Source organism: Bufo bufo, chromosome 10 (genome assembly GCF_905171765.1).
Source record: "Bufo bufo chromosome 10, aBufBuf1.1, whole genome shotgun sequence".
In the NCBI taxonomy this organism is placed as follows: domain Eukaryota; kingdom Metazoa; phylum Chordata; class Amphibia; order Anura; family Bufonidae; genus Bufo; species Bufo bufo.
The window spans coordinates 94971769-94989436 of NC_053398.1; the positions used below are offsets into that span (position 1 = coordinate 94971769).

At 41.8% G+C, this 17668-nt stretch overlaps 1 protein-coding gene across 1 annotated transcript; it reads left to right on the forward strand.

Moving 5' to 3' along the window:
• Positions 1 to 5232: 5232 nt before the first annotated feature.
• On the forward strand, positions 5233 to 9163 carry LOC120980065 (prokineticin receptor 1-like). The gene is made up of 3 exons (XM_040408934.1): positions 5233 to 5343; positions 6843 to 7294; positions 8488 to 9163. The coding sequence occupies exons 1-3, from the start codon at positions 5233 to 5235 to the stop codon at positions 9161 to 9163; spliced, it is 1239 nt and encodes a 412-aa protein (XP_040264868.1).
• The last annotated feature ends 8505 nt before the right edge of the window (positions 9164 to 17668 follow it).

Genomic DNA, 17668 nt, shown 5'->3' on the forward strand with positions numbered 1-17668 from the left:
CTCGGAATTATCTTTGTTTATCTTGTACCATCTTGTATCAACATTTATCTGAGCAAACGTTTTTTTATCTAAACCACAGGTGAACGTCAATATACAAGACGTTTATATATATAACCCGTATTAATGTAAAATCTATGTTTAATGCATATGTTAGATATATGTGTAAAAAGGTATATATATACATATATATGTTTCTGCAGCTATGATGCCATGCATTCGGCAATTCTCTTTTTATGTACCTCTATCATAAATGTGGTCTTTTTTGCTAAAGCATGCATATCTCTTTCTAGCCATGCGGTTTTAAGCTACAGACAGCCATTTCCTTTTAGCTCGTGGTGCTAGACCTCATTTCCTGTTTAGCTTGTGTTACTAGACTTTACTGTCATAAGAGTATAAAATATTTTCTTTAAAGAAGAACTCTGCATATTTAATACAAGCATATAAGGCTGAATTATTACATATATATGTGAACGTGTGTGGATGTAGACATAATTTCCTTACAGTACACTGACGTGAATAACAATGTGTTGGATACCATAAATGTGACATCACCAGCTACACTAAGTAATCATGCTACTGTATGTATGCACCTCCAAACAGTTTTGAATAGTAGGCAGCCTGAAACGTTCTTCACCTTACCCTCCAATGCGCTTTTCACTACATACTCCCTTTGGCAGTGTCAGAGAGTGAGATGGAGGCTGTTTCAGACTGCCTATAGACATGTCTCACTCAGGTCAGTACATTTTTTTGTGATAACTACTGATGCTATTCAAAACTGGAGATGCTATAGTTATAGCTTACCCCCATACAGTGGAGGTGATTCTTGCATGTAAATGCAGCTCTCACTTTCTATAATGAGCAGACAATTAACAGATGGGAACAACGGTTCATTCCCAATTATTCCCTGCATGGTCCACTGGTGTAAATAGGCCAGGTGTGCCTGTATACACTTTTGAATACTGTTTAATTATAATTTGACTTTTATGCCTCATTCACAAGTCAGTATTTTGGTCAGTGATTTCCATAAGTGATTGTGAGCAAAAACCAGGTGTGGCTTTAAACAAAGAACAGGCGCAGATCTTTCCCTCATACCTTAGAATAATAATAATCTTTATTTATATAGAGCCAACATATTCTGCAGTGCTTTACAGTTCAGGGGTTGATGTACAAACAGTCACAAATAACATAGTAACAGACAAGTCAATAATTATAGGAGGAATGAGGGCCCTGCTCGGAAGAGCTTACAATCTATAAGGAGATAGGGGTGACAAAAGGTAAAAGTACTTGTTTTGTGCAATGGTCTAGCCATCTAGGGAAAATAGGGGAGTAGATATAAAGCTGCATGAGCCAGTTACCAGCAGATATATGAAGTGCTTCTGGGTGCATGGATGCGATGGAATGTTTGGTGGAGGTTCAGGTTCAGGAAAGGATAAATGGGTTATATATGGAGAGGAGTAAAAAGTTGTGTTTTTAGGGAGTGCCTAAAACTGTGTGTATTGTGATTTAATCTAATTTCTTGGAGTAGGCATTCCAGAGAACTGGTGCAGCTCGGGAGAAGTGTTGGAGACGGGAGTGAGAGGTTTGAATTATGGCGGATGTCAGTTGTAAATCATTTACAGAGTGAAGAGCACAGGAAGGGTGGCAGACAGAGATGAGGGAGGAGATGTAGGGGGGTGCAGCACTGTGGAGAGCTTTGTGGGTGAGAACAAGAAGTTTAAATTTGGATTCTATACTGCATGGAAAACCAGTGCACTGACTGGCACAGGGAGGAGGCATTGGTGTAGCGGTTGGACAGATAGGTGACCCTTGCTGCTGCATTAAGGATAGATTGGAGAGGAGAGATCAAAAACACACCTGTGTTCGAAACGCATCAACAGCTTGGGTAGAGGATTATGACCTTATTAGTTATTTGCTAGGAAATTAAATAAAGCGTAACAAGGATTTTATTGAAAGTGCTGGATATTTTTCTTCTACTGGAGAGGGGAGAGTCTGGTGAGGGGGAGGCCAATTAATAGTGAGTTACAGTAATTGAGGCGACAATGGATCAGGGCAACAATGAAAGTTTTTGTTGTTTCCATAGTGAGAAAGAGGCGGATTCTAGAGATGTTTTTGAGGTGCAGGCGATGTGATCAGGCGCGAGAAACTGAATATAGGGGGTGAAGGAAAGATCAGTGTCAAACGTAACAACGAGACAGCAGGCGTGCGGCCTAGAGATGATGATGGTGTTTCACACTGAGAGAGAGATATCAGGTTTGGGTAGGTTGATGGAGAGAACACAAGAAGTTCAGTTTTTAGAGATTCAGTTTCAAATAGAGAGAAGACATGATGTTAGAGACGGTGAAGAGACAGTCATTGATGTTCTGCAATACAGTAGAGGTGATGTTGTGGGATAGTTGGGTGTCATCAGCAAAGAGATGGTACTGGAAACCAAATCTGCTGAGAAGAAGTGGAGCCAGCAAGGGATCAATACCACTTACTGGCTGGGAGCTGATTTCATGCCGGATGTTTTCTGTTTTCTCTGTGAAGTAGGCGACCAGTTCTTCAGCAGAGAGGTCTATGATAGATGCCTGAACTTTAGGACTGACGAGGGAGTGGAAAATGTCAAAGTTTTTTTTTTTTTTTGTTGGACAGTGAGAAAATTAGGGTGGTGAAGTATGTCTGTTTGGCGAGGTGGAGGGCAGTTTTATAGGTTCTTTGTATGAATTTATAATGGAGGGAGTTCTCTGGTGTTTGAGTTTTTGTCCATGTTCAGCACTCCTGGAGCAACACTGGAGAAAATGAGTTTGCAGTGTAAGCCAAGGCTACTTTGGTCTGTGCTTGGAAGTTCTGAAGGTAGGGGGTGCTACTTTGTCCAGGGTGCTTTTTAGGCCCCTTTCACACGGGCGAGTATTCCGCGCGGGTGCAATGCGTGAGTTGAACGCATTGTACCCGCACTGAATCAGGACCTATTCATTTCTATGGGGCTGTTCACATGAGCGGTGATTTTCATGCATCACTTGTGCGTTGCGTGAAAATCGCAGCAAGCTCTATTTTGTGCGTTTTTCACGCAACGCAGGCTCCATAGAAGTGAATGGGGCTGCGTGAAAATCGCAAGCATCCGCAAGCAAGTGCGGATGCGGTGCGACTTTCACGCACGGTTGCTAGGAGACGATCGGGATGGAGACCCGATCATTATTATTTTCCCTTATAACATGGTTATAAGGGAAATAATAGCATTCTGAATACAGAATGCATAGTAAAATAGCGCTGGAGGGGTAAAAAAAAATTATAAAAATAATTTAACTCACCTTAATCCACTTGCTCGCGCAGCCCGGCATCTCTTCTGTCTTCATCTTAGCTGTGTGCGGGAAAAGAACCTGTGGTGACGTCACTCCGGTCATCACATGATCCATCACCATGGTAAAAGATCATGTGACAGACCATGTGATGACCGGAGTGACGTCACCACAGGTCCTTTTCCTGCACACAGCTAAGATGAAGACAGAAGAGATGCCGGGCTGCGCGAGCAAGTGGATTAAGGTGAGTTCAAATTTTGTTTTATTTTTTTTAACCCCTCCAGCGCTATTTTACTATGCATTCTGTATTCCGAATGCTATTATTTTCCCTTATAACCATGTTATAAGGGAAAATAATACAATCTATAGAACACCGATCCCAAGCCCGAACTTCTGTGAAGAAGTTCGGGTTTGGGTACCAAACATGCGCGATTTTTGTCACGCGAGTGCAAAACGCATTACAATGTTATGCACTCGCGTAGAAAAATCGTGCATGTTCCCGCAACGCACCCGGACCTTTTCCCGCAACGCCCATGTGAAAGAGGCCTTAGAGTGTCATTATAGTGATTTACAACCAGATCAGGGCAGGAGAGGGAGGATACTGGGGACAATGATGCGTGTAGAGTGTCTGTAAGTATATGAGGGTCAATGAAATTATATCTGTGGAGGCTCCAATCCTGGTTTTGGCTCACAATCACTGATGGAAATCACTGACCAAAACAATGATGTGTGAATAAGCCTTTACTCTGTACTGTCCTTCCTGTTTTCATCAGCTTCCTGTTGGGTTTTCTAACCAAACCCACCATGCTTTACTCTATAATGTTTCACAGGGCTTGCTCCGCCTGCCACACTGTTCTATCTGCATTAGTCATGCCTCCTACACCTCCCCTCTCCATGTTAGCTAGGTGGAGCAATCCTATGAAAAGCATGCTGGGTTTCCACTGCAGGAAGTTGATGAATACAGGAAGTTCTGCATGTAAACATCCTGCCAGAATGCAATGATGCTGAGAAAAAGGAAGAAGTGACGTGACATCAATAACAGGTATATGGGTCAAAAATATGCAGTGTTTGGGGTACCCCAAACACTGGATATTTTTGACCCATATACCTGTTATTGATGTCACATCACTTCTTCCTTTTTTCTCAGCATCATTGCAGGATGATTAAATATTTTTTATGAAACTGGAGAACCCCTTAAGTCAGGGTTTCTCAACTCCGGTCCTCGGAACCCACCTACCGGTCAGAATTTGAGAATATCCCACAGCAGATCACCACATGCCTAGGCAGAGATGTCGGTACTGTTCAACATTGTGTGTCCCGGTGATTAGAATAACAAAGAACTTGAATGACAGCATGAATTGCACAAAGGTGAACCTCTGCATGGGCAGATAGTTTGATTACAAGAATGGTGCTTGTTGATCCATTTTGTACTGCAAGTGAAATTGGATTACACAAGCCAAACCAAGGGTGATGAAGTGTCTACACAAACCATCAGAAGGCGTTTTCACAACATTGGGCTACAAGCCAAATATCCAGCTACAGGTGTTCCATTGAACTCATGGCACTGCTCTCAAAGGCAATAATTTTCGATAGCAAGATGGCAATGGAAGCTGGAATGGAGCTCTATCCTCTACAGAAATGAGTCCTGCTTGTCTCAGATGCAACGGTAGCCGGAGACTGTTCTGGGGACCAGCAATGCCATGAAAGGGCCTTCAGAAGGGAACGTCAAACTGCTCATTCTCCCAGTATTATGGTGTGGCATAATGTATGGTAGGCAGACACCTCTAGTTTTCATTTCAGGTACACTAACAGCTTGTCTTATATTAATTTGGCCATGGAACCAGAAGTATGACCATTTCTCCAAAGTGTTCCAGGAGCCCTTTTTCAACAGAACAATGCCAAATCACAGGTTGCTTGTGCTACTGTGAGCAGCCTGCATCGCTTAAACGTGCTTACCATGGCCTGCAGCATCTCCAGACTTATCTCTCATGAAGCACATCTGGAAAATCATTGGTCAGCAATTGGAGCTGCCAGCAGTAGATCTCAAAGGCTATGTGCACTTTTGGGGGTAAATTTCTTTTATTATTGCATTATACTTATTTTGAGCTAAAAATATTTTTTCAATTGGTCTTTATTAAAAATATGGCATCCTTTTTTCTGTACAGAGCTGACATGTTCTAGTAGCACCCTTTGGATTTTCTGTCTTTTCCGTCTGACCAGGAGCTGACAGACTCCTTATCTCTGCTCTCTGACATTATAAACAGTCATTATAGCTCAGTTCTTATCTTACTAATAAGAATGTGGCTTAAATAAGTGTTTATGACCTCTCATTAGTTTACAGATAAGGGTTTTTTAGATGACCAGCAGAAAGTACAATTCACACAGCTAGACAGTTAACCCTTTGTGACAGAATGTGAGAAGTAGTTTTGAGATAAGGTTTATTAGATGAGAGGCACAAAATGGATGTACTAGTCGCAGTTAGAAAAACTGTTAACCCTTTGTGACAGAATGGCTCAATATTTTTAATAAAGGCTAATTGAAAAAAAGATTTTTAGCCAAAAATGAGTAACATGCAATCATACAAAAAAATTGCCTCCGAAGGTATACATAGCCTTTAATAACTTGCGTGCCCAAGTGCATTCATTGCGGCAGAACATTCCTCAGACAAGCATTAATAACCTCATTTATAGCATGCCAAGGTGTGTGTGTGTGTGTATTTATGCAAATGGTGCTCATACTCGATACTGAATAAACAGAATTTTTTTATAATTCCCATATCATTAACATGTGTATCGATCCTATGATTCCCAAAATTACTTGAGGAGTGTATATGTAAGGATGGTTTTATCTGTGGTAGTTTTTAGCTTAATTTTCCCATGTAACTACGCATGCTGTGTGAAATTTCCTTTGGAACTAGAGAGCTAACAAGATCTGAACATGATAGAGTTAAGCTGTATCTTCTCTTCTTTCAGCACCTCCTCCAGGGATCCACAGTTTTTTTCTTCCTGATCCTGAGATTATGAGAGCTCAGAAAGGGATGCAGACAGATACTGAATAAGGAAGCAGCACCATTCTACAGATCTACATCCACGCACAGTGGGTAAGTGTTTAATTGTATATTTTATTATATTGTAGTTACTTGTATAAATGCTTAGCAAAGAAATTACCAATATATATTTCTTTATTTTTAGCTCTAGCCTGCAATACATAATGGTTTAGCTTATTTGAGTGCTGTATTTATTGTATTCAGAATAACTAGTTTTACATAGATCTTTAACTGTACCCTCACATAATTTAGTCAAAAGTTACAAAGACCTTCATGAGCTAATATTTGCCTGTGTTTTCTTCTTTCTTGTGCCGACAATGTTGTTATTTAATCAAAATACAATAAATAAATAGGACATTGAATGGATCAAAAGTACATATATATGTGACAGGTCGCTGAAATAATGTCTATCACTTTGAGAGGGCAGCATACGGGACAACAGACCCTTGTGTTTGCAATTAGACTTTTAACATGGTAGTAGTTCTTGTTGCACAAACTAAGTTGTACATCGGTTTCCATAGGCAGAAATTGAGAAAGGAAAAGCTGGAGAACAAACCTACAAATCAAGTTCCATATCAATGGCAGACTCATGGAATCAAAGTCTGGAGGATATTTATTTCTTGCTTGAAGAAGAAGGTGCAAAACCAAGTGAAAACATCCTTTTTGTGGTCAGACTGTTTATTGGTGTGATTCTTGTTTGTGTGATACTGATCTGTGGGGGAGGAAACCTGTTTTTCATCTTGAACTTGGTGATGTACAAGAACATGCAAAATGTGACTAATATTCTGATTGCCAATTTAGCAGTTTCTGACCTTCTTGTAGCTGTTATCTGCTGCCCTTTCGAGATAGACTACTATGTTGTGCGTGAGCAATCATGGGCCTTTGGTCATATAATTTGCTCTTCAGTCATCTATTTGAGGATGCTTTCTCTCTATGTGTCAACGAATGCACTTCTCGCCATAGCCATAGACAGGTGAGCCAAATGGTTACACAATATATATTACTGTTTAAACAGGGAAGCAAATACACAGTCAAGTCACATTATTATGACCACTTCCTACTGTCAATGTTGGTGGAGCGTAGCTCATGAAGGAAGTCATGTGTGGTGAGCTGGCCTGGTGAGTATATAAGGTGTGTGATAGGCTGTCTGCACATATATCTATTGTTGCTGTCATGGGTAAAAGGGCCAATTTATCACAGTTGCAAAAAGGCACTATTGCGAATAAGCGATGTGGAAACTGTGAGAGGTAAACATCGGCTACAAAGGTGCTCAAGGGCGGATCGACACGCTATAGTAGAGCAGCTCACCTCCACAATGAACCAGGAGCTACCAGCCAAGTGTATAAAACAACAGTTCAGTGAACCCTACTGCGTATGACAGATGGTCATTGCACCTCTGCTAATGAAGTTGCATCCACAGAAAAGGTTTCAATTTTGGCGGCAGTATCAAAATTGGACCTACGCTGATTGGCAAATGGTTGCCTTCTCTGAAGAATCACGTTTTCTGCTTTAATAAACGGATGGACGTTGGCATGTCAGGTGAGAAATTTCAGAGAATAAACATCCTGCAACCATTGCTGGAAGAATACAAACTGGTAGTGGCAGTGTTATATTCAGGGGAATGTTTTGTTGCACTTTCTGGGCCCACTCATTCATGTGGAAGGCACTCTCAACCAATTTATGAATCCATCCTTGCAGATCACATACATCAATGCATACTGATTGTCTTCACTAAGGCAGATGAAATTTTCCAGCAAGGCAATCAGACATGTCACATGGCTAGAAATGTCCCAACATTAGTTGGAAGAGCATAACCAATACTTCCAAGTACTACCTGGCCCTCTAATTCCCCAGACTTGAACCCAGTTGAGCATCTGTGGGACCACCTTGATCGTCATGTTCGCTCTGTGGATCCTTCCCCATGCATCCTCCTGCAGCTGTGGGATGCATTGCCGTTAGTGTGGCTCCAGATACCTGTGACGACCTACCAGGACCTTATTGAGTCACTCCAACCCCATCTAGCTGCTCTCTGTGCTGAACATGGCGATTACACTGGATATTAGCTGGTGGTCATAATTATGTGACTCAACTCTCTGGTTTTGTGTAATGTTTTATGCAAATTGTTAAACTTACCCTAAGAGGAAAAAAAATCTTTTTCTTTTCTAGATATCTTGTAATTATGCACCCATTGAAGCCACGTATGAAGTTGCAGAAAGCCTGTGGAGTTTTATTTCTTATTTGGTCATCTGCTACTGTGATTGCAGCCCCTACAGCTTATTTTGCTACGGAAACTGTGTTTGATACTCCACGTGAGTCAGGAGGGAAGGTTTTCTGTGGCCAGATTTGGCCTGCTGATAGAGCTCTATATTATAAGTCCTATTCTTTATTTCTGCTGGCTATAGAATTTGTAATTCCTGTGTTTATTATGAGCATTTGTTATATTCGCATCTGTCATCAGCTTTGGTTCAAGATCTTACCTGGAGAACAGACACAACAGCTCCGGAGCCGATTACAAGCTAGGAGAAAGAGTGTCCTGGTGTTGGTTGCTGTACTTTTAGCTTATGTTCTGTGTTGGTCACCATTTTATAGTTATGCCATTGTAAGAGATTTCTTCCCTAGTCTGCTGTTGCGAGAGAGGTATGCTATTGCTCTTTACTATATTGTAGAGTGCATAGCTATCAGTAATAGCATCATCAACACTCTGTGTTTTGTGACTGGGAAAAATCAAGCAAAATGTTGCTTTAAAATACTGATTAATCCATGGGAGAAAAGAACTTTATCAATGGAAAGACAGACAACATTCCAAGACTGTAAATCAACAGTGCGTCCATGTGCTTTGTAGTGAAGATCCTGTAACATGCACTTTACATATTACACCTGTATCTAAACTAAGAAGCAACTGTGTGTTTCTTTACACTAGTTTCCATCAGTTTCCAAACTATCACGTCACAGCATTGATTAAAGAACGTCATCAGTATCTGATCGTGATCTGATTACTTAACCTCCTAATTCTCAAAGTCAGAGCAGAGCTCGGCGAAAACTGTTAGGTGGTTAAAGGGGTTACCCTATGAAAAGTATTGATTTATACATAATTTCAAATGAAGCATTATTGCAGTGTAAAGTACATGCAATAAATGTTGGTTCTTTTGTAAGTACATTTCATTTTTCTCTCTGGTAGTGCTATTTATCCTTCTGGTTCACCTTCCACTGCATTCAATGGTGGACTAAGGGTACTTTCACAAAAGCATTTTTCTTTTCCGGCATAGAGTTCCATTCTAGGGGCTCTATACCAGAAAATAACTGATCAGTTTTATCCCCATGCATTCTGAATAGAGAGCAATCCGTTCAGGATGCATCAGGATGTCTTCAGTTCAGTCTTTTTGACTGATCAGGACAGAGATAAAACCGCATGCGCAGACCAAAAAAAGGTGAAAAAAATAAATGCCAGATCTGTTTTTCCAGATGACATTTCAATGCATTTGTAAGACGGATCAGGATCCTGATCAGTCTTACAAATGCCATCAGTTGGCATACGTTTTGACGGATCTGGCAGGCAGTTCCGGCGACGAAACTGCCTGCCGGATCACTCTGCCTTACATGCTCACTAGCTTTACTGCTCCTATTTGCTCCTCTCAGTGCTGATGTAGTTATCCCATAGATGAGGAGTTTATTCAACCTTGCTTCTAAGTTCATAAAAATATATAGGTATATCTCGCTAGAAAGTGGGAAAAGAAATTATGGGGGCATTAAAGACCATATGTATCTCCTCAGCTTTACGGGAAGTACTATTTTTTTGTGCAGAGAAAGAAGCAGTTAACAAGAGCTAATTGCAATGCATCCTGGGAGATGCAGCTGCTGCCCACCCATAGAAAGGAAAGAAAAATCCTCCAAATATAAGAGTAAAAAACTAATTGGATAACCCCTTTAACACCTAATACCAGTGATAATAAGTCAATCAAAGCAAACTATTAAAATCACCTTCTATATGGAAGAGAACCCTTTTAAATATTGTGACTTAAAGAGGTTGTCCAGTTTCCAGTGCGACTCCCGACACCCCTGGCAATCAGCTTTTTGAGGAGACTGTTCATATGAGTGCTGCGTTCTCTTCACTGTTTACCTGCTTGCCTGAGGATAAGTCATCAATACCGTTAACCGGACAACCCCTTTAATATCAGAGATCCATGTGGTCTCAACTATTAAATTAATTTATTGTATTACTACTGACATATGTTGTAACAACAGTGTGAACATTGTATTATGTGTTGAATAATATTGCACAATATATAACATAGGATTAATTTGTATGTGTTTAAACATCATTAGCGCAGTATATATCAATAATTAGACTTGATTTATACCTGTATTTAGCATTTGAATTGTTTCAGCTGCAATTTAATTGTAAAAGTTTTTTCGAATATATCACATATGCATATTCACAAGCATAATGTGACTTGCTATGCTATGAAGAACAAATGTGTTAGAAAAGTGCAAGCATCATTTAGACCAGGCATGCTCAACCTGCGGCCCTCCAGCTGTTGCAAAACTACAACTCCCAGCATGCCCGAACAGCCTACAGCTATCAGCCTACAGCAGGGCATTGTGGGAGTTGTAGTTTTACAACAGCTGGAGGGCCGTAGGCTGGGCATGCTTGATTTAGACTATATGAATTTATGGCTCTGTTTCTATTTTATGAGGATATATAATAAAGACTTGATATTATATATGGATTGTGTCAGACCTTGTACTTAAAGTCTATAGAAATGTATCATTTCTGAGATTTTGCTGTGTCCTGCTAACCTGCTGTGACTACTAAAGTCTTGGTAGAAAGGGATGCAGATGAGCTTTGACTCTAATGCCACCAGATGTAAGGCAGCTACCCTTTAAGTCAATGTTTGAATAGGACTTGAGACATGACTCGGATATTAAATAAGCCAGCATCTCACCTGCACCTGCAGACAGCTGTTTTGGGGTGATTGCAGAGCAGAGAGTACTAGCTTAAAGGGAACCTGTCATCAATTTTATGCTGACCTCACTGAAGGCAGCATAAATTAGTGACAGAAATACTGATTTCAGCGGTGTGTCACTCATGAGCTAAAAGTAAGTGCTTGCTGAGAACCAGCATCATAATCATTGCAGCACAGGCCTTGAAAAGAGTCAAATCTACTTGACAAGAGTCATGGGAATTCATAATCTCCTGCACTCGCACCCATCTGCTGATGATTGGAAGTTCTATCCTAGAGAGCAAGGGAGACAACTAGGTAGAAGACTGTCAATCATCAGCAGGTGGGCATGGACAACAGGAATTCATGAATAACCATGACTCTTCTCAGGTAGATTTGACTCTTTTCCAGGCCTAATCGGCAATGATTGTGATGTTTGTTCTCGGCAACCACTTACTTTTAACTTAGAAATGACAGACCGCTGAAATCAATTCATTTGTCTCTACTTTATGCTGCCGTTAGTATGGGCAGCATAAAGTTGATGACAGGTTCCCTTTAACTGGGTGAGAGGCCTAAGTCCCCAAATCCTGACTTAGGCCTCTCTCCTACTTAAGCCAGTACTATCTGCTCTGCACTGATGAGGGGAAATCACCCGAAACAGCTGTCTGAAGGTGAGGTGCTGGCTTATTTAATATCTGAGTCATGAATCAAAGCCTATTTGACTTATAGGATAGCTGTCTTACATCTGATGGCATTAGAGGCAGAGATTGTTAAGAGCTCATTTGCATTCCTTTCTTCCCAAAGTTCCAGAGGATCATGTATGGCCTATAAGTCTCTTCACGCTGATTAAGGTGCTCTCTTCCCAAGTAGTGTTAGTAGTACTGAAACAAGACCGTCCTAAGGGTATTGTCACAATGTAGGGGGAGGTACATAGAATGACAACATAAGGAAAATGACCAGAAATTAGGCCTCATGGCTAGGGAAAGGGAAACGGTCACCATGTAGGAAACCATAAACCTAGCCCTGACTACTGTCAGTATGAATAGACCCTGAAGGTGGGAATATTCATCCACCGTAAACCTAGGCACTAGTTACCCTGAATAGCCCCAGGAGTAGTGACAGGGTCTGAGACCACTGGTTCCTTCCCAGATGAACGAACTAACGTCTCCCTGAGGCCTAGTAAACAACGAGCAAATGGGAACAATAAAATACAAAGGGATGTACACTTATCTTCAATAGAAAATGGATGAGCAGGAACTCAGATGAGGACCACACACCAGCTCTTCCAACTCCAGGCAGATAATATCAACCGCATGGTAAGAAGTGTGAGTCCAGACTAAATAGAGGAGCAGTAATGACCACAAGCTACACCTGAGACAAGAGGTGTTGTCATTACCAACAACAAACACTGCAATAAGTGAAAACAGATAGGTTATCTGACGGCCTAACGTGCAGCCAGCCTCTCAGATCTTCTAACCTCTGTCACAGGAGGGACTGTGACAGTACCCCCCCTTCTACGGGTGACCTCCGGACACCCAGGACTGACCTCATCTGGATGAGCCCTGTGAAAGGCTTTTACAAGGCGACATTCTTTCCTCTGGACTGTAACCCTTCCAGTGAACGAGATACTGGAGGGATCTATGGAGAATTAATGAGTCCACTATCCTGGCAATCTGAAATTCAAGATTACCGTCCACCATGACAGGAGTGGGAGGCAAGGAGGACGGTTCAGCAGGCTCGACATATCTTTTCAGCAATGATTTGTGGAAAACATTATGAATTTTTAAAGCCTGCGGAAGTTCAAGACGAAAGGCTACTGAGTTAATAATAGCAGAGTTCCTATATGGACCAATAAACCTTGGACCCAACTTCCAAGAAGGTACCTTCAACTTAATGTTTCTCGTGGACAGCCACACAGAATCACCCACTCTCAGGTCCGGACCACTCATACGTCTATTGTCAGCCATCCGTTTATACTTGTTGCCCATTTTTTTTTTATTATTTTGAATTTTCCACCAAATAAAAATAAAAATCTTTCCTCTTCAGGTATACCAGAAGTCTCAGTACCATAAATGTGCCAAACTGCGGATGGAACCCATATGCCCAAAAAAACGGCAACTTATTAGTGGACTCCTGCCTATGGTTATTTATGGCAAACTCGGCCAAAGACAAAAATGAAGACCACTCCTCCTGATTCTCTGAGACAAAACTCTCTGAGACAAAAAAAAGATGAAAGGCCGAAGAGAAGGACAATTGTACCCCCAGGCGAGTACAGAACACCTTCCAGAATATGGAAACAAACTGAATCCCCCTATCAGAGGGAATACCATGTAGCTTCATGATGTTATCGACAAACACTTGTGCGAGAGTTTTAGCATTAGGTAGACCTGATAATGCTATAAAGTGGGACATCTTGCTGAAGCGATCAACAACCACCAAAATCATAGTTTTTCCTGAGGAATTCAGCAGATTTGTGATAAAGTCCATTGATAAATGAGTCCGTCGGGACGGAATGGACAACAGAAGTAGAGATCCTGAAGGCCGAGTATGTGTCACCTGCGCACGTGCATAAGTACCACAAGCTGACACATAGCCCTCAACACATTTACGCAACCCTGGCCACCAGAATCTACGAGAAATGAGATTGACAGTGGATCTGCTCCCAGGGTGTCCTGTGAGAAACGTACAGTGATGTTCCTCGAACACCATGTGCCGCAATTCAGCAGGAACAAATAACTTCCCCGGAGGACAGGAATCTGGTGCATCTCCCTGGGCATCCCACACCTCTGCCTCAAGGTCGGGATAAAGGGCGGATATTACCACCCCTTCAGCCAATATTGGACCAGGATCTTCCGAATCACCCCCCCCCACACATCCGCCTTGACGTTCTTAATCCCAGGGCGATAGGTGACAACTAAATTAAATCTGGTAAAAAACAACGACCATCTGGCCTGCCTTGGGTTCAGACATTTAGCCGACTCCAGGTAAGCCAGATTTTTGTGATCGGTAATCACTGAATCGCTCCTTCCAACCAATGACACCACTCCTCAAAAGCCAACTTAATGACCAGCAACTCTCTATTACTCACGTCATAATTCCTTTCTGCAGCCGAGAGTTTCTTAGAGAAGAAAGCACATGGGCGCCATTTACTAGGTGAAGGGCCCTGCAACAAAATTGCTCCTACCCCTACCTCGGATGTGTCAACATCCACAATGAATGGTTGTGACACATCAGGTTGCACCAGTATAGGAGCAGAAGCAAAACACTCCTTCACCGCAGAAAAGGCTTTTAATGCCGCATCAGACCAGACTGAGATATCAGAACCTTTCTTAGTCATGTCCGTCAAAGATTTGACCACAGTCGAGTGGTTCAAAATAAATTTACGGCAGTAGTTGGTGAACCCTAAAAAGCGCTTTCAGATTTTCAGGTCGATCCCAGTCCAACACAGCACGGACCTTTTCAGGATCCATACGAAAACCTGAAGATGAAAGTAGGTAACCCAGGAATTGCAGTTCCAGAACCGCAAATACACACTTCTTAGCATACAATTTATTCTCTCTTAGGATCTGTAACACTTGTCTCACGTGATCCTGATGCGTCTCCATGTCAGGAGAATAAATTAGAATATCATTCAGATACACCACCACAAACCTGCCCACCAGATGATGAAAGATGTCATTGATGAAATGTTGAAAAACCGCAGGGGCATTGGTTAACCCAAAAGGCATGACCATATTCTCAGAATGACCTTAAGGGGTATTAAAGGCCATCTTCCATTCGTCCCCCTCCTTGATCCTTACCAGATTATATGCCCCCCTCAAATCCAACTTAGAGAACACCTTGGCACCGACAATCTGATTGAACAAATCCGGAATCAAACGAAGGGGGTTAGGATCATGGACAGTAATGCGATTAAAGGGATTCTGTCATGACATTTTAGGCCTATAACCTAAACATATGGCCAGGTCCATACTAATAACCTGAATCCGAAACTGTCCTTATTAAATCTGCCTCTGACTCTATTAGCACATAAACATTTTATAACCTGTCATTCACCTACCTAAGGTGCCCAAGGGGACGTCGCTTCATACAGTGTGCCCGGCTGCACCCATCTCCGTCTGGTGTCCAGCGCCGCCTTCCCAGTTGAAATCGCCGTCTTCCTCACCTCAGCCCCGCAATCGTCCGGTCCCTCTGCCAGATCCTGCGCACTAGGCATAACCTGAGGGACCGGACGACTGCGGAGGCGGTGCTGAGGTGAGGAAGACGGCGATTTCAACTGGGAAGGCGGCACTGGGCACCAGACAGAGATGGGTGCAGCCGGGCACACTGTATGAAGCGACGTCCCCTTGGGCACCTTAGGTAGGTGAATGACAGGTTATAAAAACCTGTTTTATGTGCTAATAGAGCCACAGGCAGATTTAATAAGGACAGTTTCGGATTCAGGTTATTAGTACGAACCTGGCCATATGTTTAAGTTATAGGCCTAAAATGTCATGACAGAATCCCTTTAAGCTCACAAAGGTCCGCGTTTCGTCGGGGCTGGCGCCATTCCAGAGGAGACACATGATGGGTAAATAGACCCTGTTCATTGTATGTATGAGATACTTTTATGCACTTGCACTTTAATATTATTTATAATGGGGATTGAGTCACCAGTTGTGTCTCCTGATGTATAGCAATTAGTAGAGAAAAAATCCAGCTCACTGAATCAACTTGGATCACCCGTGTGCACGGAACAGGCAGGTAAGCCTCTGGTATACAAATCAGCACAAAAAAAGTTCCAGCACACGTTTTCTTTGATAGCTTAAAATCCTCGTCTTTATTCAGGTAGTAGAAACATTGTACAGGACGTACACCCACAAGTGTTGCAACATTGACGCGTTTAGAACAAAGTTCTTATTCTTAACTGTGAACAGTGTCTTTCCCAGAGATTATATACTGAACTAAAGCAAAATGGTTCCACCCTCACCTAAAAGTGATGGGGAAAGAGGAAAAGGAGGAACCTTCCATTCCATTCCCTATATAAGGCACTGTTCACATTGTGAAGCAATGTAATTGCAAATCGAATCGATCTTTATAGATAAATATATATCAAGTGACAATTCCCACCAATAAACATATAATAATAGACTCAAATACTCACATAATGGTAAATTAAAAACTGTCACATAGTCAGGTCCATAAATATTGGGACATCAACACAATTTTAACATTTTTTGCTCTATACACCACCACAATGGATTTGAAATTAAACGAACAAGATGTGCTTTAACTGCCGACTGTCAGCTTTAATTTGAGGGTATTTACATCCAAATCAGGTGAACGGTGTAGGAATTACAACAGTTTGCATATGCGCCTCCCACTTGTTAAGGAACCAAAAGTAATGGGACTATTGGCTTCTCAGCTGTTCAATGGCCAGGTGTGTGTTATTCCCTTATTATCCCAATTACAATGAGCAGATAAAAGGTCCAGAGTTCATTTCAAGTCTGCTATTTTCATTTGAAATCTGTTGCTGTCAACTCTCAAGATGAGATCCAAAGAGCTGTCACTATCAGAGAAGCAAGCCATCATTAGGCTGAAAAAACAAAACAAACCCATCAGAGAGATAGCAAAAACATTAGGCATGGCCAAAACAATTGTTTGGAACATTCTTAAAAAGAAGGAACTGACCGGTGACCTCAGCAACACCAAAAGACCCGGCAGACAACGGAAAACAACTTTGGTGGATGACCGAATAATTTTTTCCCTGGTGAAGAAAACACCCTTCACAACAGTTGGCCAGATCAAGAACACTCTCCAAGAGGTAGGTGTATGTGTGTCAAAGTCAACAATCAAGAGAAGACTTCACCAGAGTGAATAAAGAAGGTTCTCCACAAGATGTAAACCATTGGTGAGCCTCAAAATCAGGAAGGCCAGATTAGAGTTTGCCAAACGACATCTAAAAAAGCCTTCACAGTTCTGGAACAACATCCTATGGACAGATGAGACCAAGATCAACTTGTACCAGAGTGATGGGAAGAGAAGAGTATGGAGAAGGAAAGGAACTGCTCATGATCCTAAGCATACCACCTGATCAGTGAAGCATGGTGGTGGTAGTGTCATGGCGTGGGCATGTATGGCTGCCAATGGAACTGGTTCTCTTGTATTTATTGATCATGTGACTGCTGACAAAAGCAGCAGGATGAATTCTGAAGTGTTTCGGGCAATATTATCTGCTCATATTCAGCCAAATGCTTCAGAATTCCTTGGACGGCGCTTCACAGTGCAGATGGACAATGACCCAAAGCATACTGCAAAAGCAACCAAAGAGTTTTTTAAGGGAAAGAAGTGGAATGTTATGCATTGGCCAAGTCAATCACCTGACCTGAATCCGATTGAGCATGCATTTCACTTGCTGAAGACAAAAC